A 23,521-nucleotide genomic window follows, 5' to 3' on the forward strand; every position below is an offset into this window, starting at 1 on the left:
TTCCGCCAAATATGGCCTGCCGATGATCCGCTTCTGTGGACACATTGTTCCCACGTGTCTCCCCGCCTCCGCACCACCAAGTCATCGCAATACTTATCCCTTACAGGTTGCCAGTTGTTAGATTTGCCAGCCACTATCAAGTCCATTAAGTATCATTCACTCCATAGCAAGCGCCGTTATCCACAATCGTACCCACGCTTTGGCTCAAACTTTATCAACTCCAAATCTCAGTTGACAGTGAGCCATCTACTTTTCTTGCGAGAAGAGTTGCGTTCGCCTGATTGGTGTGTTCAGTTTCTCTTACGGGATCGTAAATGTGCATCGTGTTCTGGACCTTTGATCATCCCGATTACTCGTTGTAAGTGGAAACTTCCTAACTCTTCTTCAATTAGGCCTTCTTTTGGCACAAGGAACCAGTTTGGCAACAGATCCTTGTCTTTCCCTCGGGTGATGAATTTACGACTGATGATCGTTCTCTCCTTAGAATACTATGTAGCAATCGCGATGAATATCTCAGCCGACCAACCAAGGATGCGGCTTTTCATTCGTTCGAACACGACCACGAGGCTCATTCGAACGCACCAGGTGCAATCCTGTCAGGGATCGACGAAATGGGCGGTGGTACCTGGCTAGGCCTCTCCCGGACCGGGAAGGTTGCTGTACTGTGAGTTTAGTCCAACCCCACCCCTCCCATGTTAGCAAACTTTTCGGTTTCCGCTATCGTGTGAGCGGAGGCCCCTTTTCTAATCATACTGATTTAACCGCTTGTATGTAGAACAAACATTACTGAAGCGTTCGATCCGTCTGTTATCACCTCGAGGGGCTCTCTTGTTTCGTCCTTCTTGCTCCTCGAATCTGATGAGCCGTTCGAAGAGCAGGTCAGACAATGTTTCCCTCGGGACGCCAAGTACTCCGGCTTCAACCTCCTTCTTTTCGCGCCTCGAGTGGTACCTGCTACATCATCACAATCCAGCGATTTGGAACTACGATACGACAACTCTTCTTTAGTCACAAACGGGGGCGCGTGTGGCCCAATCACTTCCCGTCAACTTAGCGCGAAGGAACGTTCCTGTGGTGGGTTCTCTAATGGAGTCGATGGAGTCGATGGAGATGGAAGTGAATGGCCCAAAGTAACACATGGATTGCGAGATTTAGAGAATCTCATATCACAAGTAACTCAAGCTTCAAACAAGCAAACCGACGAATCCGAACTTGCGGACCGATTGTTTGAATTACTCTCGTGAGTTTTTAATCTTTTAATTCATGTTTCGGATTTTTTTCTCTCTCTTTCTCTTCCTCCTTTCCGGAAGTACCCTTATTTTTTTTCAATTTGCTGTCATTTAGTAATTTTCGCTTTTGAGCGGTATCGTTCATTACTCACTTGCCGTCACAACGTTTTTTTTTTCTTGTTAGCTGGAAGTCCCCAGAACCTCTCACAGAGCGAAGCCAACTGAGGAACACGGTGGAGGTTGTACCCCTTCCAGCTACGTGGGGCAGCGGAAGGGCTGAATATTATGGCACGCGTTTGTCGACTGTCCTGTTAATTCGGAGGGATGGGCAGGTGACATTCATTGAACGAGATATATGGAAGCTTGTCGATGGGAAAGTGACGAGATGGGGAGGCAATATAGGTAACAGCAACAATAAGTCTCCTACGAACACTCCTTCCGAACGTACATTTCGCTTCCAACTTGACCTTCGGTCCCCCTCTTGATTATTTTTCTCTCGTTCTTTACTTAAACTCTTCCAAAGTACATTACATTACTTGGAACGGATTAACGGAAATCATAATCCATGTCGCCGGGTCTTTTTAAAAATCTCGTGGAAAAGCGGACCATGGTATCATAAGGTGTACCGTGTCGTACATCGTGACAAGAAGCGAAAGGCAAGGGACGGCAGGGGTATGTAATGACTAATAATGACAATGATAGCTAACAGTCCATAGCAGATAAGAGGTAGTACAGTAATCGACAAGTGAAAGCAGTGAAAGCAAGAAGCGAAGAAAACTTGAAAATTGCGCATTGAGAGACTATGTAACGGGAAAACTGGGTCAAGACATGACGTGCGTATACATGGAGTGATGAGATTCTCCTGCTCCAGCAGGGATTGGGAAGTAAGGGTTGTAGGTCGTGGGGGACATGGACGGCCACTCGTGCGGGGAAACGCCACCACTTGGAGACGAACCAGCATGAAAGGATGTCGGTCCACTAGACGACGAGGCAGGTGTCAGAATCTCACTGTCTGTCGGGGTATTACTGTCATACGCTGGTGCCGTGCAGTCAGTCGTATCGTTACCTCTGGTACTAAAGAAGGAGAAGGAGAAGAAGTCAGTCAGGGTTGGTTTAGTGGAGGGAGGCGAAAACATACCCCAATACTGAGTTTAGGTCCGCGATGCACCGGTATACCATGCATCGTGTGTTGGCAGAGTGATGGTTGTACTGACGAACAGTGTGTAGAGTACTCTGAAGCTGCTGAGAGAGCGCCATGTACGAGTGATTGACGGCCGCGTTGTTACGACAGAGGCAGTAGCTGTTCGAATGAGGGGGACTGTCCCTTGCCGAGTAGTGGTCGGAATATGGTCGACCATCGTCGCTTCCCGAAAGAGGATAGGTAGCAGCACCAGTGCTACTTCCGCCATCAGAATATGAGGAGCCGTGCGCGGAACCTGTATGTCCAGAAGTGCCCCCGTATGGACTAGAAGATGTAGGAGCAACGGAAGACTGATATGATCCAGCAGAAGTAGGAGAACGATAAGCTGGTGACCGCTGACCGCCATTCCCCTCAACAGGAGGGTTACGAACGTCTGCCTGGAAGGTATGGTAACGCATGGAGGGTGCGGGGGAGGGGGAAAATCGATACAACTGAGAGGAAGGATCGGAACCGGTCTCGGTTTTGATTGGGGAAAGAAGGGTAGATAGTACACTGGACCGTCCGTTCGTTGCTGGATGACTTGTGTTGTTGCTGTCCTGAACTAGTTCCGGGGAGAGGGCTCGACGCTTTCCACCTGGTAAACACTTGGCAGCCCGGGAATGCCATTTTTCATTAGGATCGCCATCACGAAAAGTAGTTTCCGCCCAGCGGGGATGAGGTTTGCCTTCAGGGAGAACAATCATGGTAAGGTTTAGTATACTTCACCGATGAGTTAACATACGTACCTCGCAGTTCGCGCACGAGGCTCTCCAGTTCTGCAATCCTGTTTCTCAGTCTTGTCGTTTCGTCCAATGTTGGGTCATCTCTGAATAATAAGTGATGGATCCGATTAACTCGCAAGTTTATTTCATGAGAAGCATTGTACACACCTCAACGCAGGATCGTCAATCTCGTAAACGCAAAGCCCAGTCTGAAGAAGTCATGAAAATTATTAGAGAGCCAGCGAAAGTTAAAACCCATCATACCAGCCCGAGCTGAATACACCGTTGGCAGGGTCGTTTTCGGTCACACTGAAGACGTCCGCTCGTAAGAATCTGTCGTCGACGGGACAATAAGTGGACGAAAGAAGCACCTTCCGCTTGGAAGTATGACAATTCAAGCAGCTCTGGGTCGTTCGATTCCTCCTGCGCTTCCTGCAGTCAACTCGTCAACGGGATGCACAGAAGAAAGACAAGTCGACAACGTACCGGTGGTCCGTGTCAACAGTGAATTCAAGGTCCATTATCTCGCCTTTGAGCTGCAGAGGTGGGAAAGGGTCAGAGGTCATCATGGTCGAGGGCGAAAAGGAACAAACTCGAGGTGATTTGTCTGCGACCTTAAGAGGTGTCCTGGTAGTAATTAAGTAAACCCAGCAAGATCGTAAAAATGAGATCCAGTGCCGGCATCCCACTCTTACATTGACAGATGAAGGCGTTCCCAAAACGGAAGGCAGCTCGAAGCATGAAGGCACGAGCCTGGGAGACCCCGTCACAAGAGTCACAGAAGATGACAATTAAAAAATAATAAAAAATTCTCTCGCGAACGCCCTGAGGATCAAAATGATACCCAAATAATTCTGAGGTATTCCTCGTTTCCCCTCCGGATTTCATCTTGAATGCCAGCTGTATATATCTCCCGAATCACCGAGATTTCACATTCCACCTCATCCCGTGAAGGGGGGTTGGACGTATTCTCGACAACTAACCCGGGACAGCAACTCACCACATGCACCTCCTATATATTGTTCTGTTCTCATTAAACTGGGGTAGATTATTATTTATGCTCGAGTTAATCCATCGTCATCTGTGAGATAGACATCGTATTTCAAATCGCGAGCCGACGAAATTTGGTAAATGAGGTAAGTGCTATATAGGGCTCACCTGCGTACTCCGGCGCAGGCGCGAGTCACTATAGATTTATTGCTTCCCATAAAGCACGGGGAAGGGTCCATGAATACAATGACGCTCGAATCATATGGCGTGTGTAATGGTAAACATCCGACCCGTCGAGTTCTTCAAATGGTAACTTGATTGATGAACTCGTGAATAGAAAACAAGGGGCCAAAGCACAAATCACGCACACTCCCTTGAAGGAATCGTGAGTTGATACGGCTTATCAGAATCGAACGTTCCCAAAAACACGCATACCAGTACCGCGTCGCCCCAATGTCCTCGAGGCATTCGCTGATCACCCAGGTGTAAAAACTTCGCGACGAAGCAAACGAAGTGAAAAAAGTAGGAGGATCTTTGCACAAGGGCGATTATAAATCGTATTGCTTATGATCTGAGCATCGTTGAGCATCGTTGAGATTGAGGGCATCCCGCATGCGAAAGCATCCGTGGAAGGCGGGTCATGGGGAGACTGGGTAAGAAGTCCGATTCACAGGCCCCAAACCTTCCAGGACATCGGATAAATCGGTGAGTTTATCTGAATTCTGTGCCCCTTGCTATATCAGTCACCCAACCCCATGAAGAACCAACTATAGACTCACGTCATGTGCTGGCTTGCCAATAAGTCAGTAAAGACCCAGCCATCGCTATGACGGACTATTCCAGGCCATGATCGAAAGGGGGGAAGATACTAGCTCAGCGCGCCATCAGGTTCTCGAAGAGTCGAATTTGATGAGCATAACGAGTGCTTGGCTGTAATGAATACCTGAGTCGCAATAACGAGAGCAATTGAGCATACTTGAATCACTTACCGAGACGGGATAAAAGCCACCACTAGCTTAGATGTAGACTGACACGAAAAGTAAAGTTGCGAGTCAGGACTTTCGTTTAATCAAGTATATCATATCAATTCCTTCCCGCACGAGGTGTGGAGACCGGCTGATCGTGGCGTGTTAAGTAGATGTGTCCCGCCAATGCAACGGTATTTGACGGTATCTTGAATCTTGGCTTGTTCAGAAACCCGTTCGCAAAAGGAGAAAGGCATACACGGCGCGTCCGAAGGGGGTTCCAGAAACAAGGAAAGCGATTGACTCGGGCAAAAAAAGTTATTCTGTGCGTAGGCACCGAGATTTCAGGATATTTATGAATTTGAGGTCTAATGTCAAAGAGCGCGCAAGCAATGAGCGACGCGCCTTTTGGATGTCTTCGAATTTTCTGTTTGGTCACTGTGACTTCTCGCGAAGATGAACGCCTTGAGGTATAGAACAGCTGAAATGCTCCCACTGGTGCCATGGTAAAGAACAGGAAGAGTAGCCGATAGTGAACGTAACAAAACATGCGGCAAAGAGGCGTGGACGTGTCAACCTTCTGTGAAGTCAAAAACGACTACACCGTGAATTTGATTTCCGATGAAAACAATCGGAAATAGCAAAGATCCCGCAAAGGCCGATGAACAGACCGGGTTATTTGACAACGCTTGACGAGGCGACGTTGTGACGATGTTAACTTTTAGGAACAAGGAGGAACGGCGTGACCCTGTTTGTGACACCGTGACACATACGTCAACGGGCAGGAACGGGAGTAGCGGGGTCATCCTCAACTTTCTCTACCATTTGGAACACCTTGTACTTCTCTGCCGCGTCTTCAAGAACTCGCTCACAATCTTGGGAAGGCTGAAGTTGAAGCTAGACAGGGCTCACGATCTTCAACCGCAAGAATGGAAACTGTCAAGGACGAAAACCCAGAATTGTCGCCAGCATCGCCGGGAGAAGAGTCAGATCCTCACTTGTCTCCTGTAGTGAACCCTGAGCCAAAGCCAGGTCTGGATGGTGTTCCGGTGAAGTGTGAGTATTCTGCCTTTCAAACCTCGCGTAAGAGTATAACTAACGCCAAATCTCCTGAAATGCGCTAGGGTATGATGTGCGGTCGAATCTCTTTCCAGTTTCGAGCAACTCCTCATCCATTTGGTCTTTCCCTCCTTTGTTGTGCAGGCCGATAGAACCGAACCCTATACAAGGATAACTCCCTTTCAAGAGAAACATGATACGAGTGTCGAGTGCGCTAAGCGGTTCTCCGAATGAAATAGTCGGCAGCTTAACGATTCATTCTGCAGGTTCTTTTACAAGCCTATAACCTTATCTGCTCTCGCCGTTGGTCTGGTAGTCCTCGCGTACGTCGCAACGACTCAGGACGTATTAGAGGAGGGTCGTGACAAGCGCAGAATGTATGTTTCCCCTCTGACCTCATTTCAGTTGTCATGACCTCTCTTGTTCAGGGGAGTTTATGCCGCCATCGTGTCATTCCTGATGTTCTCGATGATCCAATTTCGCGACGGACCCTTTATTCGCCCGCACCCAGGTCTGCTTTCACTGTCATCCGAATCTCAGTGCGCTTAGGTTTTTTCTCGGTTTTTTTTTTTTTTTTTTTTTTTTTTTTCATTTAGCATTTTGGAGAATGGTATTGGGAATCAATCTCCTTTACGAGTTGGCCCTCGTTTTTCTTTTATTTCAGGATCTTCGATCCGCCCGTGACATGATGACCTACCTGGATCCCAGCTTGGGTAAACCGTTGCCAGAGAGAAGCTACGGGGAAGATTGCTCGTTTAATCTAAAAACCATATGGGTACGTTATTCGGTCGTAAACGAATATGCCGTTGATCTTTTTCCGCGCCGCCGATGCAGAACGCTGTTGACATTTTCTGTCTCGCTCATGCCCTTGGGTGGTTTGGAAAGGCCATGATTCTTAGAGATTACTGGTTCTGTTGGGTTAGTCTTTTCGCTACCTCCTTTAATTTTGAGTTACTGACATGTGATGATGGCAACAGATTCTTAGTATCGCCTTTGAGCTTGCAGAATATAGTTTACAGCATCAACTTGCCAATTTTGACGAGGTGCGTACGCCCAGCTCCAGCCACATTGGTTTCAGGCGCTGACCTTGTGATTCTAGTGTTGGTGGGATCACGTATGTTTCCCGAAGTCTAGATCATCGAGTGTCTCCTCAGTGGCGCTGTTCTGTTTGACAGTGGATACTAGATGTTCTGTTATGCAATTGGATCGGAACATATCTGGGTAAATCAACTCTTTCGGATCCTATTCCCCATAACTGATTCGCACTAGGAATGAAGGTCTGCCAATATTTTGAAGTTCAGGTGCGGGTTCCCAGATCGATCATTGCCCTTCGAACGTATGAATTGACGTTCGATCCTCGCACCCGTAGCCGTATGAGTGGCGTGGTTTCCGTCAATCTCGCGGGTTCCGCTCGAAGGCAAAACGAGTTCTCAGTCAGTTCTCACCACATGACTTTACCGCCTTCAAATGGGGCATAGCGCAGGACTTTACGCATTTTTTCGCTGTCGTGCTCCTGCTTGCAGTCTTTCTGGCTGCTGAACTTAATCCGTTTTACCTCAAGGTGAGTTTATTTTAGCAGTTTATTTACTTCCTGCGTAAATTGACCCCTTGACACGTACCAGTATTTGCTTTGGATGGAACCGGATCATCCAATAATAATAGCACGCCTTGCAGGCGTATTCCTCGCTGGTTTGCCCGCAGTGAGAGAGCTTTATCAGTATATCAATAACCCAAGGTCGGTACCAACATTTTCGAAGTCGTATTTTGTTACTGAACTGGGAACAGGAAAGCGGTCAGGATGGGCCAGCATGTCTGGCTTCTCCTGGCTACTATCGTTACCGAACTGCTCGTTATTTTTAAATGGAGTAAAGGTCTCTTCCCGACACCTTTTCCTGCCACGGTAAAATGGGGCTGGGTGATTGGCGGTTTCCTTTTGGTTTTGTTCCCTACTGTGAGGGTATGTACCTTTTTTTTTCGTTTGCGGTGATTTAGTGTTGACTGTTCTCCTTTGTAGTTCGGTATCCCGAAGGCTAGGAAGTACCTTCGACGTCAAGAGCGTAGAAAGAATCGTCCTCAGAAGTCACAATAAAAATCGCGGTTTCGCGATTATGTATCGATATATTTTGTAGCACTCCTCCTAATTAATGTAATCAAAATACTTAAATATTGAGCTCCAGCTTAACCCCCCTCTATTATTGCCATTCCTTTTACTGTCGAGCGTCTAGTTCACTTTTCCAGCTCCCATCGCCGCCTACCTCCACAATAGATGCCCTCAAAAACTGTCCTTCCCACGACGAGACGTGGGGTTAGCCTCGCATTTTCTCCGCTCAATATTCGAATTCAACGATGTCGGCAACGGATCCACGGTCTTAGATCTCGGATATCAGAGGACATAATGAAAAGTTTCAGGCTTCCCCCACGGAACGGAGGCAAGACGGAGTTCAAGAATCAACAGCCTACACCTAGCAACCCCCGATTTCAACAGCGGTAAACAAGGTGTGGCAGTGTTCGTACCGTTCTGGACAGGACAGCGACGACAATTCAATTTCAAGCTTCCTACAGTTTATACAACCTTACCTTCAATACCAAAAGGATTGAGGTGTATATGAGGAATTATTCCTCTCCTCAACTTCTGCTTACAGTTCTAGTAGCAAGGCGGAACTATTGAGTTCACCCGCGCGTCAAGTTTTAATAATGGACTTCAAGTGTCGGTGGCGAGGAAGAATACAAGAAAATATCCCTAGATTTTCTCAACTTCAATCGGATTCGTTTGGCCGCCCGTCGAGAAGGCGTTGTGGGTTTAAATTCTATATCGTCATTGGAATTCCAATTCACCTCCCCCATCGCATCTAGGCTCGGCACGAAACGAGTTTTTTTTAACGAATGGAATGTATCAAGGATATATCGCGGACAAGCACATTCGACCGCCGCCGTGCGTTAGGTTGCTCTGACGGACAGGCGCCACAAGGGTAGATGAAACGGAGAATGGGTAGCTGAGTAGTTTATTGCTTGGGTCGACCAACGGCCTTAAGGCTTGAATGCAGTACGTCAAGCCGAGAGTCCATTAACGATCTACATACTGACTACCGAAAAAGGAAGCTTCTTTGAAGGAACGAGCTAGCATGGTTTCTAATGAACAAGGAGAGCGTTGGAAAGCAACAAGTCAAACGGGTCGGAACTACTGTTGAAACTAACAGTCAGGCGGGTCTCGACGATCATCCGATTGAGGAGGGTTTGAAGCGGTTTCAATATGCTCCGAGAAGCTCTTGTTATCCCATTTTGCGGGAAACTTCCCACCGCCGAACGCCACGAATGGATATGAATGGTCGTCTTCGTCAGCAATAGCATCCCCCCCTACACTTCCCTTCCGCCGACTCCACGGGACCCTTGAACTCAGTGTAGAGGAACGCCTGGAGCTAGCCAAAGCGTCGAAAACGCCATCAAAGCCAAAGATTATTTCCTCTCACCACGAAGGAAAGAAGAAACGATCAGAACCGACTACCGCCGCCGAACGACCTATTTTTGAGGATTAACAGAGAAGAAGATGGAAGATGGATCGGGAGTAATTGGCCTGATGAAAACTTTGTCGGTGTTTCCTACCGTGCATTCTATCTGTACAACTTACAACAATATGATGTTCCTTAGACTCTAGGGCTTCGCTCAACTGAGAACGGATTCCAATCACAACTGCTACCGAATCTGACTCTGGTTAGAATGTTTTTAGCGCCATTGATGCAGGTTAGCATTTACACAGCCAATAGTCTTTTGGGAGTGTCTGGACCTAGACTGCTATTCATACTCTGCGAACAGATGATATATTTGACCTGTCAAGTCCCGATCTGGATATGAAGATCTTTTTTCTCTCTGCCTGAAGACGGAAAACAAGGTTGCGGGATTTGTACTCGGTCGCTGGGACTCGAAGCTTTGAAGAGTCGCAGCACGAAATGGACAACCTTTCGCTTAGTCCTACTGGATAAAGTAGAGACCCCTTTCGTCGGTGAAGAACGTGTGTTCATTTAACTGAATGAAATATACAGGTGGCGAGGGAACATCCTCCGCCATCCATAGCATGATGGTATTTGGCCAGCTTCCGAATAGTAAGGACTCATTCAGCTCTGGAAAGAAGCGTACAGCTGTCGTTGACCACCCTTGGGTACTATCTCATCTATCTCAACAGCTATTGCCCCCCAAACAGTAATCATTTTATGATGGGAGAGGGGATTCAGGGTTCGCTGCACCCTGATGGAATTTCAACAGATAATTGAATCTTCCATCAGAAAACACAAATATGTGTGTCTTTGCGGCCTGCCACGGCTAGCGCTTCAGACGGATGTGAGTGAGAAAATGAAGTGTGTTCGGCAGTTGATCTGTTCCTCGAATCTGATTCCAAGTAACATAGCGTTCGTCACAAGTGGAGGGGTCGGTGGAAATGGGATCATCGGCAAGTGCTTGGATTTCTAGACATGCGGGAGCGAAGGAAATTCGCTCTTCTTCACAAAGCAGCACGTACGAAGGAGCGGGAGGTTATCTCTGCTTAGAACATCGTTTGTACCCCCGATTCCCACACTGGCCTTGAGGACGGGGCTCACATCGACCGGGGACAGCCGTTGGCTCGTTGGTTGGGGCCACGAAGTTAGGAAGAACAACTTGACGTTGTGGCGCGAATGAAATCAAGAAATATAATCAAAGAAAGAAGAAATAGTTTTAGTTCGCTAAAAACGGCGTTCGGTAAGTTACGGTTTCTCCCATTCTTGTCTTTCGCTGCAGCTTCGATATGATGCAGGGAAAGCTACTCAAATCCGTGTACTCGACTTACTTCGCTTGCGAGTAGAGATCCGGGCTCCGTCAGGTTGCACATATGACCGTACGCTCCCCGTTTCTCGAGCAGTGGAATTTCTTGCGAGTGACTGTGGAAGTCGACTTTGATACGCTGAACCCACTCAGCCCGGACTACATGCCAACGAATGTTACGGACAGATTTTAATCGTTATGTTCGTTCTTCCCAAATTTAGCATTTTCTTTTCGCTCACTTAGATTTCATTTCCTGTCGCGGCATTTAGTGCTCGAGGTCCTGGAAACTCTTAAGGTTGGGTCCTCTTCATTAGTCGATTACATGGCTTGTGGGGAGGGAAAGTTGGTATCTGGTCTAATCGACCCTAAAGCCCGGGCTAATGGAACGAGGTGAAGGGAACGAAAACAGCACGGTGACTCGGCGTACCCTGCCAAGCAATTGAATAGCGGCCTAGACTCGGAAGAAAAATGGGGTCTTGGTGAACATGGTGACTCCAGGTTGTGCAATGTGAACCCACTGAAGGTTCACTTCAAGGGAGTCCCGGAGCTTCTTACATGGCTTCCCGGTCACATAACTTCGTACTAGCGTAATATACGATCCCGATGCATGTTAGGACCCTTGGTAAGTGGAACAAAAACAAATATGAATTTGTACCGCAGTTGGCTGGTGGTAATGATCTCTTTCCTACGACTTCACAACCCGGGTTTCCCGCTTCGACTTCCGAGCTCAGTTTGTTCCTAGGACCGTCATAGTGGTTTCCTGGTGCAAGCATGCAATTGCAGGTGGACTTGACCGGTGTCTCATAGATTGCCTTGTTTGTTGAAGTCTCAAAGCTTCCTATTGGCCGATCTTGGGTCCACCTTCTGCGGAAAGGAAAGGCCGATGAAAACTATGAGTGAAATTGGGAAGCGTCTGACTCTCGTTCATTCAGTAACTCATGGCTCTGTGACGAGTCGTTGTTCGAGACGGCCTGGAACGTTTGAACTTTGATCAAACACGATCAGTGGCGGACAATAAGTTTAAAGAGCCCTGGATCGTAATTGTCACCAGCAGGATTGGTGTTCGGGCAGTGGTCGCCGGTTCACTGGTTTCCTTACACAGCTCAATGGTCAGGATGAGAATACTCGTCGGATGATCGTTGCTGAGCGAGAGTGGGTATCTACTATCTACTATTTCCCCTGGCATCCGACGAGGGCCATCGTATAGACTTATAGATAAGCAGAGGAGTATGCATAGCCAGGGTGGCCATTCATAACTTCTTTCAAAGCCGAAGGTCGTAAACAAGCCCCCTAACAGGGGTCGATGCTGGGTGGCTTGAGGCCGAGTCCGACGAGTTATGGGCAGCATGAGCATGACGGCGAGTCACGACGACATAATAATCCTTGGAGTCTCCCCTCAAATCTGAACGTGGTCTGGTGTTGTTTCTTTTGATCCCGCCGGATTGAAACGGACCGCTGCCAATTTTTTCTCGGTGCTTCTTCGAAATGAGTCTGTTTAAATTTCAAAGTTATTACGAGTCAAGCTGTCCTACCGCGGAGAAAGTCTTCCTCGAAGTCGCCTCCCGAAATACAGCCGTCGAATCGGAGAATTCTGGGCTCTTAGATATATTCACGTAGCTCTTTAAGGCTTCCAAAACGACGTGAACAAATGCTTTGACTCCACGCCCCAGTGCCCACTCAGAACCTGAAATGTATGAGGAGCGGGCCGGCAACGGGCCGGAACTTACATCTCGCAGAGTTCGATCTGTCTAACTTATCTATTAGTGAAGTCCTAGGATTTTCCCGTTGTTTCTCTCCTTCACGGTGATCTAGCTCATGTTGTGCAGCCAGAGAACCCTGGGAGTTTTACACGAGGCCAGCTTGAGTACAGTACTGGCCACGTGGCATAATACGCGTGACTGATTTACTAAAGTGGACAACGCACCGGCTCAGCACATGATATTCCATCACGTTGAGCTTTCCCAATTTACTAGACTGTCACCGGCTATATGTGTGAGTAGATTTACTTCTAGGTCGTCCTTTAACCCATTGCCCTGGCAGGCGACCCACTGTAGTTCCAACTCCTGTTCACGGATGTGGTTCGAAACCCTATCACCATTGCTGGAAGTCATGAAGGAAATTCAACGAACGGTCAGCCCACTCGATACTTGCTATGCTACAACGATAGCTTGTTCCGAAGTTAGCACGGACATTTTAAGGTCGGAGCCTTGGAGCGACTTTTATGATTCAACTATCAGCTGATGCCTGGTGTTCCCGGAGTGCGTCCTGTTTTTTTCTTTCTTTTTAAATTCATATCATATTTATAAACTCACGGCGTTCATCGACGTGACCAATGAAAGGACTCAAATATAACTCCATTACACCTTCGACCGCACTTTCACCTGTCTTGGACCATCATGACCTTGATCGCCCAACCCATCCCAGATGGAACAGAGAAAGAAAAAGTCGAGAGTTTTGAGGCGCAACATACTCATGATGGCCATTATGGGCTCGAGGATCCTTTACCCGAACCAGGCACTCCAGAACGAATCGCCGCAGAACGGAAACTTGTGCGGAAGCTCGACATGAGGGTGTTGCCAACGATTGTCGCGATATATATCATGAATTATATCGACGTCAGCCTTCTTGCTTTCAGATTTTTTGCTTGTTTTGGCTGACTTCTTGTCCTCAGAGAAACGGAATTACTACCGCCAGATTACAGGGACTGGAGCAGGATCTCAAGCTCACAGGCGTGTCTTTGTTTACTAACCTGTAATGCTACTCCTTCTCACACGCGCTTTCCTCAACAGATATTCAGTATGCAACGATCTTGTCTATTCTTTATGTCACATACTGTCCCGCACAAATACCTTCCAATATGGTGAGCAGATTCATAACATCTACGGTGTTCAAGCTTCGCTCATCGTCGCCCCTAGGCCCTCAATTATGTTACAAGGTAACTGTTCACTTTCATACTCCAACTCTCACTAACAAAGCTCTCAAGGCCATCTATCTACATTGGAGCATGTGTCGTCGGTTGGGGCCTTACGAGTATGATGACGGGAGTGAGTGAGGCCACATGTTTATTTGGACATCCCGCTCACACGTATCATCTTTGGTACCTAGGTCACTCACAACTTTACCGGGATTTTGCTTTGCCGCATATTCATCGGCCTACCCGAAGTACGCTCTCTAGCACCTCAGAGTTCAGACGAATCCTGATGCACGAAACTATAGGCAGCGTTCTATCCTGGAGGTATTGCATCTTTTACACGGTCATTTCAACGAACTGACCCAATGTTACAGCCATATACTTGTTATCGCGTTGGTACACAAAAAAGGCGAGTTTTAAGGTGCATCAACGACTACACCTGTCTCTTATCTGAATCCTAGGAACTCGCATTTCGATCTGCTGTTCTCTATGGTGGTCTTTTAATATCCAATGCGTTCGGATCGGTCAGTTATAAGCATGTTCCGCTCCCGAAGGCTTGCTAACTTAGTCTTCCGCGTCTTCCAGCTTATGGCTGCCGGAATACTCCACAACATGGAAGGAAAACGTGGCATTCGTGCATGGAGATGGTATTAACAACTCGTTGTGTCTATCGAACCTGCAGCTAATCCATTTCATTTTTAGGCTTTTCTTCATTGAAGTGCGGTCATCCATTGACGTTTTCACGCTCTCGAACTGATTGAAACCTATGGTGTAGGGTGCAATAACCATTACAATAGGATTCTTGACGATGTATGTTGACTATTTTTGCTATCTCTGGGACTGACTAAGCGTATTTCTTATAGGTGGCTACTCCCAGACTATGTACGTCGCTTGTGAAGCCGCTTCCTTGATTATGCATTGAGAACATATTAGCCCAATAATACTCGATGGCTCCCAGCCTCGGACCGGCGTCTTGCTCAAGCACGCCTAGCGGATGACGCTGGAGAGGCCGACCAAGATAACGCGGAAGACTCGTCAGTATCGTTTTAATACGGACAATGTAACCTTGGCTCATGTCGGTGAAATCGACAGCTTCATCTATGGTTTGAAGCTGGCCATTACAGATCCGAAAGTCTTACTGTTTGCATCCATGACGACTGCACAATTATTGGGCCTCAGTTTCGTCAACTTTTTCCCAACGTACGTTTCTTTTCGTTCGATTAGTCTTAGTTCTGATCGGAAACGCTAGCTTAACCTCAACCTTGGGCTTCTCAACCACGATTTCATTGGTGTTGGCAGCGTGCGTCGTTTTGCCTTTGGTTTGGTTCCTCTTACTGAAATGTTCCTTCTAGGCCGCCATGGATCGTGGCAACGGTAGTGTGCTGCCTTAACGCGTGGCATACTGGTAGGCCTCACTTGATTTGGTCCTCTCATTGAACGCTAATCACCGTAAGATCGTACTGGCGAACGTTACTTCCACATTGCCATCTGGTGGTGGGGCGTCATGCTCGGTTTCATTATCAGCCTCAGCACCATGAACATAGCTGCTCGATACGTTTCAATGTTCCTCATGGCGTGCGGTTACGTCGGTACGTTTCTTTATTATGGCGGGCAGATTTTTCCGCCGTCAGCTGACACCACTTGTTAATTTTAGGGTTTGCGATGAACTTGGTATGGGTTTCGAACGTCATACCACGACCACCAGCGTGAGGCAACTAGCCGTCAAATTATCCCCCTTTGTTTATTGACGCACTTGCACAGGAAACGGGCTGCCGCGATTGCAATAGTGAATGGCTGCGGGAATATCGGGAACATGTGAGTTGGTCGCCTCATCCTTCGTAACCCGCATTTGCTAAAACCTTAGATCCAGTATTGGGTCTTTCGTCTGGAAGGCCGAATGGGGCCCTGCGTACCATCAGTCTATGGCGGTCTCTCTCGCTGCACTGGCGTTGAGTTCGGTTATGGCGCTCGGTACGTCGACTTTCGGTATCTAACTACCCGCTGAATGCTTATTACTTTCTCCTTCTAGTTATTCGCCAGATGATTATTCGGGACAATAGGAAACTGGATGAAGATGAGAGAGCTGCTATTCAGGGCGCCGATAGAACGAGAGTAGAAGAGGCCGCTAAGTTGGAGGGTATCACCTTCGAACAAGCGATGGAAAGAAGGAAAGGTTACCGCTATCTGTACTGACGAAGCCAGTGTCCGATGTGTCATTCCATGTATTTTTCTTTTTTCTTTCCAATTACACCTATAAAATCCAGAGCGCGAACGAGCTCTGGAACGAAGAAGCTACAATGGGAACAAAATGTGTCTTCCGGTTGAACGCGACCCAATAGCCAGGTAATTGAACGGACGGAACAAAGCGCGTACGTAGCGCGGAGATGTGTAGAGAAGGAAGTACCGGGAAATCACAAAAATGTTTTGAATTAAAGGAAATTCAATCTAGCATGAGATCTAAGCTGTGAAGGAGGGTTGAGGGGAGTTAGTGTCGAGATTTTTCCTTCCAAAACCTGATTAGATCTCAGTCTCCCCGATTGCCAAGAAGCCTATGTACTTGCATCATGAAGGGATCTACAACATCAAACCCAAACATATGGACAAATTCTACAAAGAGTGCGTTGATAATTAAAAAAAACCCAGTTTGTTCATGTCCATAACCACAATAGGCCAAGAACGATATACACGCTAAGCGCAGCAGCCAGTAATCGTAATATGATCAGCGGCATGTGGTTTGTCGTCCACTGGTTATAGACCGAAGCCGCGTTTTCCAACCAGGAGAAGACGACTTCGAATCTACATATTGCAGGTGCGAACGCCAGAACATACGTTGAACTTGAACTATGGTAGTACCTGGCCAACGGGCGGTCTATTCGGGGGGGAGGTGATAAAGAGGATCAAGAAGATGGACTCGGTCTAGTCTGTTGCTTTACTTACCGGAGGCCATTCCATGAGAAAGATAGGTTAAATTGAGAAGAATGTGGACTGTGAGATCTTGTAATACGACCGGAGGTATGGCGAAGGTCATAGGGCCGAAAAACACGATGCTGGCATAACTCAGGCAGGAATAAGGATGCGACTTGACTGTAACATACGTCAACAACATGATGTGTCCTCCTTATGAAATACGCACTGTAACTGTTCAACGACGGGAATACTCGCATGGGCCATTCCGGAGGGATATTGAATAGAAGTTGGAGGTAAGCCCCTGCAACGTTTCAAATTAGACGTGAGTCAGGTCGTAAGGCATGAATTAGATGTTATTTACTCACAAAGTGTCGGAATCTTAGAGAGGATCCAGAAAAGCCCTATTGCCAAAAGCTGGTATACGGCCGTTTCTAACGGGAGTTCGTTGAGCAAGAGAGTGCTCCGATAGTTGAGTATTTGGTGACTGACTGGTATCTGGTACTTCAGGCCCTGATAATTCTTGTCGAGCTTCAACCAGTGAACTGTTGATGTACATCCCCGTGCGACGAGAGAGGAAGAGAAAGGAAGAGTTCGGGGCGTTTCCAATTGTCCCATAAGCTGTCGACGGCATGTTTACCACGTTTTGTGCGCCCACGATGTCTTCTGCGGTGCGCGCAAGCATCCGCCTTACATCCAATAAATAACTTAATTTGCACGTTTTCTCCACATGGCCGCTAACCTCGTCGGGCCTAGTGATGGTCGAACAAGATGCTAAAGCAACTCGGCAAGCGGGTGTGGTGCTGGAAGTGGAGCAAGTAGTAGCACTTCGGTTTGATTTCGAAGCAAGTTCTTCGTACCTTCCCGACCCTCCTACTCTCCTTCGAAACCCGTGAACTCAAGAGCTCGCACCAAGGGTAACTGGGCTAATTCTGGGTACGTTATAAGCAACGTAGAGGGGGGTCTCAAAGCCTGAATTCGACATACCCATCACTCTCAAAGTCGGAGATTTTCTCGACTGTTAATAGTCTGATTATTGTGTTCCTGTGGATTCCGCTATCTGCCAATCTAGTCCCACAGCTGGCAGGAAATAACGAATGCGATGTCTGTTCAGATACCCATCGTCCTGCTGAGTCCTAAAGCCAGTTGCCGGACGAGATGGTCAAAATTGTGCCGCAGTTAGACATGTAACACGATACGGATAACGTTCAGCCACAGTGCATGCGCAGTACGTGCAGCGAGAGTTTGGCGAGGATTGACCGACTGAATGGTTTATTTCGAGGATGGAGAAGAGATTTATAAGAGAAAATCGCAGTTATCTTGGGAAGTGAGTAGAGGGATGAAGAGCTACAGCGTTCGATGGCCAAACTTGGTTAAGCGAGGTCACGCTGATGAGCGCTTGTGTACTCCGGTCCGGAACTGCGCCTTGTTTCTCTGTTTCGACGCCCTTTCCGACTTGCTCAACATATCATACGATATCTCTATGTCTCGATAAAAATCAGGCCGTAGCCGGCAACTGACTCGGATAGTTGATTTATATTGGAACTGGCCCGCAGCCGTTGCTCGCAAAAAAAAGTCCTCCCACACTACTAGTATTCACTTGCAGCCATCAGGAACTTCATCTTCAAATCTCGACGGACAATGAATGGAATTCAAGATCGCACGCGAGTCGTCAAATTCAATGAACCCGCTGTTTTGCCGCAATGCATTCAAACATCTGATGTTGGCGGGTTGATCGGGCACAAAATGGTCTGAAACGGGTGACGAAGGTAGCGTTGGCACTGGTGCTCCTTTATGCATAAAGACTCACGAGCACTTAACCAGCTGTCCCCATCACTTCTCATCGTTTTCATATTCTTACTTGTGTCGCTCTTTATTCATGAGGCACTCCCCACTCCTTACTCTCGCTTCTTTTGCTGCAGTCGCCGTCGCTTTTCCTTACCAGCTTCAAAGTGGCGCTCCAGGACGTGCGTGCTTTTTCGTGGTGGTGGAAAAGAGTTACCTAAAGCTAACCTTGAATTACCTTAAGTCGACGCTGCTGCAAAGCAAGGATGTATCTCTGCTTCCGAAAATGGAGACGGCGCTCCCGTCGTGATCCATGACTGCAATACCGAAGATGTTTCCAAACATACCTGGGCTCTCTCCCTCTTCACTAGGCAGAACGCTGGACCACAGCCGATCAAACTCTTCAACACAGACAAGGTTTGCCTTCAATCATCTTCGTTTGAGTTGCCAAGGATGCTTATCTCTCTTGTTTTCCCTTTCTCAGTGCTTGGACGTCAAGGATGGTTCTGACGCCGACGGAACCAAACTCCAACTCTGGACCTGTGTCAACGGAAGTGCCAACCAGCAATGGATCTCTGTCAACGATTTTACCTTCCAATGGGCTAATACCGACAAATGTATAGACCTCCCCGACGGAGATATTACCGACGGAACTCAACTTCAGATATGGACTTGTGCTTTCAACAACGCGAATCAGAAGTTTAGCGGTAACAAGGTCCCTAACACGGAAAGTTACGGTTCCAACCTCGTCGGTGGCTACCCCGATGGTAGGGATTCCTTAATGCTTGCGCTACTACCTTACGCTGACCTTTTACTCAGCCGGTCTACCCATAATGTGTTTGGTGGCAGGATCCAATACCGAGGGAGCTGGTGTTGCTCTCGCTGTTTGTGATAGAGTCACCGAAACCTTTCCGGCCGGGAATCAAACCTGGGTCGTGCCGACGATACCTTTGTCGGGTCCTATCAAGACCTACGGAGGAAGCAAGTGCTTGGATGTCAATGGTGACTCAAGCAACGGTAACCTCCTCAAAATCTCGACGTGTGATGTGGGAAATGATAACCAGGTCTGGAAAGTCGTAACTTCTCCTCAATCTACAATCTCTCTGGCGGGACGAAACAAATGCATCGATATCACCAACGGTAATTTGACTGCTGGAAACCCGGTAGGTTTTAGTCGTTCCTGCTACTTCCGGAACTTTTGATTGAGTCTCGGTATAGCTACAAGTTTGGGACTGTGACGGTTCAAACCACAACCAGATGTGGTTCGTTAGCCAGGAGTAGAGGTTCCTTGGTGAGAACTAGTGCCGACATGGCCAGATAGCTAATTTATGTCGCTCTAAATATACTCATTCTGTCCTTATTGACTTCCTTACCATTCACTACGAATATCTGTTCACATAGCACCCTTCAGCACTTCGCAATTTGCCTGCATGCATCGTTATCAGTGGTCAAGCACTGTGTACTCAGTTGAGGCTGGAGAACCTGGGAGATCCTTTGACAATGTATCGAAGTGACAGGTGGAAAGTGTTGAGGATCGGCCCGATCATTGTTGGCTGCGGTCGCTCCGACATCACCGTCCATCCCGAGATAGATGTATTTCATATTCCGTATTTCCTTATATAGTACTAGTTATGTACGAATACGAAGAGCCTTTCTGTCTTTTCCCCCCATCGTCTCCCTCTGTCGACGCCGTCCCTTCTACAGAAAGTATTGAAGGTATATCACAGATATACGACTGGAAAACGTTCTCAAATGAAGGCCGCATGACCGTGACGGTGCCCGTTGTCCAAGAAAGAACTGATCGGAACGGAGCCGCCGGGGGGCCGAGCTGCATCTGAGTTTGAATAACGGCTGGCCGCGAGACTAGAAAAGGCAGCGTTCAACACGACCTGCTTGCTTTCAACGCAACATTCAACTTCAACAATCACGAAATTTTTGGTCGCGGGCCATCCTAATAGGCGGCGAACAGAACTCAGAAAGAAAAGCATCCGGGACTGATAGCGTGTGCCATGTAAGTTGATTTTTAATTGGCTCGATCTATTATTGCTCCAATGAACGGATTGCTGTTCCTAACTAGGGAGTTCAAGTAGACCAGACTTGATGTCATCAAAGCGGCGGCTGCATCTCATCAGAGATGGTTGCGGGGTTTACTTTTACTTATGTATTCTCTTCCCATAGAAAATGTGCTCTCTGTCCGCAACAAAACAACGTTTACCCATCATTTCCTTATTACTCGTTTCCCGACCGCGCCATGTCTACTACGGTTTTTATCGATGTAGCTACAGCTATTGAGGTGTACGTAAATCGTTTTTGCCAGCCACATTCGGCTTACCCACTTCTCCTAGGAGCGAGACATTGGTGAGCGACCAAGCTGTATCTCGATGCTATCGACGAAGTCACGACTCGGTATAACTGCAGATCCTCACCTCGCTCTTTCACTGGGGCCTCTTTGGCATCCTCACCATCCAAATTTGTGAGAACCTCATCAATCATTACTGTCAAGTATTTCTCACCAAAGGTTCCCTTCAGTCCTATATCACAAGTCATTTTCCCGAGACAAGCTCGCGATCAGAATCATTTTTTATTCGATCTATATCATGGAAGCATTACAGACGGCTTGGGTAGCCAGGAAACTGTACTTGTTTTCTGGAAGCGGCTTTGGGAACGTTACTCTTCTCTTTGATAATCAAGTGGACTGGGCAGACGAGGCTTTTGTCATCAAAACTGGAATTGGTGAGCTAGTATTCTCATTCTCTCCTTGCCCAATGTTCATGGCGTTCGATAGTCGGGCTGCTATGTCAATGCTTTTCAGCTTGGAGAATATGGGTCTTATCCAGGTCGAAGATCATGATAGTTTCAGTGGTCATCGTTGGTTTTTTTAAAGACACCTCTTGGAACATTCATTAATTTGTTTCTCCTTTAGCTATCTCTGCTAAGTACGGCAGCGACATTCGTCGGAGGCGCACATATCATACAATTGGGTGCGCTCGATTTGAATTCAGTTCTGACCAGGGACACTATCACGATTGTAAGCTCGGAGTGGGTTTTAAATCCTCATTAGTTCTCAAATCTTTATCCTTTCTTTGTGCGGCAGATATGGGCTACATGTTCGGCTCTCTGCGACACCACGATCTCGATTTTCATGGGATTGATCGTAAGTGCATACCCTATGTGATTTTGAAATTGGACATCAATCTCGGCTTTGTTTTCAGCTTAAACGATCGAAAGTAAGGGTACAGCAGGGCACTAGGACGCTGATAACCAAGGTCCTGTGGTTAACCGTGACGACGGGCGCATTGACTGGTAAGTTTCCTTGCTCTCAATCACCTTATGATCTGGGTTATCAGCCTTGATGATGACTTTGGGCCTTGCACCTACAGCGTTCATGGCATTATCCGCTCTGGTTTTACTCCTGATTAGTCCGCGAGTCGCTGATTCATACCTCCCCATCATCATGCTGATGGGAAAGGTGGAGTCTAACAGCTACCTCGCCGTTCTTAATTCCAGACTTCGGCTTGGGAGTAGGAGAGACGATACTCATACGCCATACTACTCCGCCTTTGCCGTAGCATCCGCTGGATTTGAGGTGGAGTTGGGGAACTCCCGCTCCCGGTCCTTACATCGTCCAAGTTCCGAGAGGGAAGCGCGTCCTCGAAGGACGATACAAAAAATACGCCGGCGCTCGAGGCCTGATCAAAGTGACCCCAAGGCGTGTTTATCGGCTCGCTTCCCTTCCATATTTCTGGCGTTGGGCCGCGCAACGGGAAAAGTAGGACGAGATTAGTTGAGAACAGATCGCTTTGAAGCACAGATAATCAAACTGTGGTTTAATAGATATTGAACTGCATATAATATTAAATTAACATTAAACTAAAGAGCAAGTTCAACTGCAAGTTGACCCAAATTGAGTTCAACTGTGCAGTTCAACCAAACTGCATTACTCTAAGGTACTTGTGAAATGTTGGGTTTTTATACTAAGTAATTCTAACCTCTAAGAACAAGTAGAAGAATATGATAAGTACAAAATGCAGTGTAGTGTAATAGTGAGTAGCATTATTGTTAATAAAGTATAGAACCAATGAAGGCTGATGTTAATGATTTTGATTGTGTTACACCTGCATGTGGTCCCGTGGGTACTTACCATTTTTGGATGTGGCTGTGTAAAACCTACCAGTAGGGAAATTAGTCACACATAACCTTTTATAGTAAGTGGGAAAGAAGGCACACACACGTTATACTATCCTTCCACTTCTCTTAGACTCTAGTTCATCTTGGTATAAAATACTATTTCTGATTTAGTACTCAACTTGTGTGCTGAATAAACTCAACAGTCCTCAAGTTCAACTCAAACTTGAACAAAATCAAGTTCAACTCATGATTGAGCTCAACCCGGAAGTTCAACTGTATGTTGAACTCCCCCCAAGTTCAACTTTGGAGTTCATTCAACACAATCATGAAATGGTATAAAAAGTATTTTGTACCAAGATGATCCAGAGTCTAAGAGAAGTGGAAGGATAGTATAACGTGTGTGTGCCTTCTTTCCCACTTACTATAAAAGGTTATGTGTGACTAATTTCCCTACTGGTAGGTTTTACACAGCCACATCCAAAAATGGTAAGTACCCACGGGACCACACGCAGGTGTAACACAATCAAAATCATTAACATCAGCCTTCATTGGTTCTATACTTTATTAACAATAATGCTACTCACTATTACACTACACTGCATTTTGTACTTATCATATTCTTCTACTTGTTCTTAGAGGTTAGAATTACTTAGTATAAAAACCCAACATTTCACAAGTACCTTAGAGTAATGCAGTTTGGTTGAACTGCACAGTTGAACTCAATTTGGGTCAACTTGCAGTTGAACTTGCTCTTTAGTTTAATGTTAATTTAATATTATATGTGGTTCAATATCTATTAAACCACAGTTTGATTATCTGCGCTTCAAAGCGATCTGTTCTCAACTAACCTCGTCCTG

General features: G+C 47.0%; 7 protein-coding genes across 8 annotated transcripts; 5 read left to right on the top strand and 2 right to left on the bottom strand.

Moving 5' to 3' along the window:
• Positions 1-49: 49 nt before the first annotated feature.
• Positions 50-1,822, top strand: E1B28_011977 (uncharacterized protein). Its single transcript, XM_043157037.1, has 5 exons — positions 50-237; positions 295-358; positions 485-664; positions 776-1,240; positions 1,414-1,822. The coding sequence occupies exons 2-5, from the start codon at positions 315-317 to the stop codon at positions 1,712-1,714; spliced, it is 990 nt and encodes a 329-aa protein (XP_043004402.1). The 5' UTR covers positions 50-237; positions 295-314; the 3' UTR covers positions 1,715-1,822.
• E1B28_011978 (uncharacterized protein) lies at positions 1,806-3,896 on the bottom strand. Of its 2 annotated transcripts, XM_043157038.1 has the most exons (8): positions 3,725-3,896; positions 3,618-3,667; positions 3,503-3,563; positions 3,396-3,440; positions 3,300-3,340; positions 3,156-3,235; positions 2,368-3,094; positions 1,806-2,303 (listed from the first exon to the last, which is right to left on the bottom strand). In XM_043157038.1, exons 2-8 carry the CDS (start codon positions 3,650-3,652, stop codon positions 2,051-2,053), a joined length of 1,242 nt encoding a protein of 413 aa, XP_043004403.1. In that variant the 5' UTR covers positions 3,653-3,667; positions 3,725-3,896; the 3' UTR covers positions 1,806-2,050. The 2 variants fall into 2 exon arrangements, with proteins under 2 accessions (XP_043004403.1, XP_043004404.1); XM_043157039.1 differs by having other exon boundaries at positions 3,618-3,896.
• A 2,119-nt stretch (positions 3,897-6,015) lies between these two features.
• E1B28_011979 (uncharacterized protein) lies at positions 6,016-8,335 on the top strand (the record flags this gene model as incomplete). The annotated part of the gene is made up of 15 exons (XM_043157040.1): positions 6,016-6,142; positions 6,211-6,218; positions 6,290-6,354; positions 6,412-6,522; positions 6,574-6,656; positions 6,742-6,920; positions 6,980-7,063; positions 7,123-7,188; positions 7,245-7,259; positions 7,321-7,366; positions 7,415-7,446; positions 7,515-7,706; positions 7,768-7,880; positions 7,931-8,102; positions 8,160-8,335. 15 exons carry the CDS (start codon positions 6,016-6,018, stop codon positions 8,232-8,234), a joined length of 1,368 nt encoding a protein of 455 aa, XP_043004405.1. The 3' UTR covers positions 8,235-8,335.
• Positions 8,336-12,888: 4,553 nt separating this feature from the next.
• E1B28_011980 (uncharacterized protein) lies at positions 12,889-16,126 on the top strand. Its single transcript, XM_043157041.1, has 24 exons — positions 12,889-12,928; positions 12,977-13,194; positions 13,276-13,551; positions 13,608-13,665; positions 13,726-13,796; positions 13,852-13,871; positions 13,920-13,980; positions 14,042-14,098; positions 14,153-14,171; positions 14,222-14,256; positions 14,309-14,371; positions 14,433-14,494; positions 14,550-14,565; positions 14,623-14,657; positions 14,711-14,729; positions 14,781-14,881; positions 14,940-15,047; positions 15,097-15,147; positions 15,200-15,252; positions 15,302-15,436; positions 15,502-15,553; positions 15,609-15,662; positions 15,718-15,818; positions 15,877-16,126. Exons 2-24 carry the CDS (start codon positions 13,177-13,179, stop codon positions 16,038-16,040), a joined length of 1,629 nt encoding a protein of 542 aa, XP_043004406.1. The 5' UTR covers positions 12,889-12,928; positions 12,977-13,176; the 3' UTR covers positions 16,041-16,126.
• Positions 16,127-16,378: 252 nt separating this feature from the next.
• E1B28_011981 (uncharacterized protein) lies at positions 16,379-18,112 on the bottom strand. Its single transcript, XM_043157042.1, has 7 exons — positions 17,739-18,112; positions 17,612-17,683; positions 17,244-17,554; positions 17,120-17,185; positions 16,981-17,055; positions 16,785-16,931; positions 16,379-16,716 (listed from the first exon to the last, which is right to left on the bottom strand). The coding sequence occupies exons 3-7, from the start codon at positions 17,434-17,436 to the stop codon at positions 16,496-16,498; spliced, it is 702 nt and encodes a 233-aa protein (XP_043004407.1). The 5' UTR covers positions 17,437-17,554; positions 17,612-17,683; positions 17,739-18,112; the 3' UTR covers positions 16,379-16,495.
• A 54-nt stretch (positions 18,113-18,166) lies between these two features.
• Positions 18,167-20,009, top strand: E1B28_011982 (uncharacterized protein). Its single transcript, XM_043157043.1, has 6 exons — positions 18,167-18,520; positions 18,576-18,718; positions 18,781-18,953; positions 19,021-19,303; positions 19,356-19,699; positions 19,755-20,009. Exons 2-6 carry the CDS (start codon positions 18,631-18,633, stop codon positions 19,815-19,817), a joined length of 951 nt encoding a protein of 316 aa, XP_043004408.1. The 5' UTR covers positions 18,167-18,520; positions 18,576-18,630; the 3' UTR covers positions 19,818-20,009.
• Positions 20,010-21,133: 1,124 nt separating this feature from the next.
• Positions 21,134-22,320, top strand: E1B28_011983 (uncharacterized protein; the record flags this gene model as incomplete). The annotated part of the gene is made up of 6 exons (XM_043157044.1): positions 21,134-21,269; positions 21,322-21,404; positions 21,460-21,564; positions 21,631-21,690; positions 21,749-21,839; positions 21,884-22,320. 6 exons carry the CDS (start codon positions 21,134-21,136, stop codon positions 22,318-22,320), a joined length of 912 nt encoding a protein of 303 aa, XP_043004409.1.
• Positions 22,321-23,521: the final 1,201 nt, after the last annotated feature.

This window comes from Marasmius oreades, chromosome 8 (assembly GCF_018924745.1).
Source record: "Marasmius oreades isolate 03SP1 chromosome 8, whole genome shotgun sequence".
Lineage (NCBI taxonomy): Eukaryota > Fungi > Basidiomycota > Agaricomycetes > Agaricales > Marasmiaceae > Marasmius > Marasmius oreades.

Coding starts and splice junctions, on each gene's coding strand:
- E1B28_011977 (XM_043157037.1), top strand. CDS start 315: ATGTGCATCGTGTTCTGGACCTTTGATCATCCCGATTACTCGTT. Junction 359..484: donor GATCATCCCGATTACTCGTT/GTAAGTGGAAAC, acceptor TTCTCTCCTTAG/AATACTATGTAGCAATCGCG. Junction 1,241..1,413: donor CGATTGTTTGAATTACTCTC/GTGAGTTTTTAA, acceptor TTTTCTTGTTAG/CTGGAAGTCCCCAGAACCTC.
- E1B28_011982 (XM_043157043.1), top strand. CDS start 18,631: ATGAGGCACTCCCCACTCCTTACTCTCGCTTCTTTTGCTGCAGTCGCC. Junction 18,954..19,020: donor AACTCTTCAACACAGACAAG/GTTTGCCTTCAA, acceptor TCCCTTTCTCAG/TGCTTGGACGTCAAGGATGG. Junction 19,700..19,754: donor ATTTGACTGCTGGAAACCCG/GTAGGTTTTAGT, acceptor GTCTCGGTATAG/CTACAAGTTTGGGACTGTGA.
- E1B28_011980 (XM_043157041.1), top strand. Junction 13,666..13,725: donor GCAGGATCTCAAGCTCACAG/GCGTGTCTTTGT, acceptor TTTCCTCAACAG/ATATTCAGTATGCAACGATC. Junction 13,872..13,919: donor GCCCTCAATTATGTTACAAG/GTAACTGTTCAC, acceptor AAAGCTCTCAAG/GCCATCTATCTACATTGGAG.
- E1B28_011981 (XM_043157042.1), bottom strand. CDS start 17,436: ATGCTTGCGCGCACCGCAGAAGACATCGTGGGCGCACAAAACGTGGTA. Junction 17,056..17,119: donor CTCTAAGATTCCGACACTTT/GTGAGTAAATAA, acceptor GAAACGTTGCAG/GGGCTTACCTCCAACTTCTA. Junction 16,717..16,784: donor TTCTCATGGAATGGCCTCCG/GTAAGTAAAGCA, acceptor CCCCCCGAATAG/ACCGCCCGTTGGCCAGGTAC.
- E1B28_011978 (XM_043157039.1), bottom strand. CDS start 3,700: ATGATGACCTCTGACCCTTTCCCACCTCTGCAGCTCAAAGGCGAGATA. Junction 3,341..3,395: donor GGTGTATTCAGCTCGGGCTG/GTATGATGGGTT, acceptor TGACTTCTTCAG/ACTGGGCTTTGCGTTTACGA. Junction 2,304..2,367: donor GACCTAAACTCAGTATTGGG/GTATGTTTTCGC, acceptor CTCCTTCTTTAG/TACCAGAGGTAACGATACGA.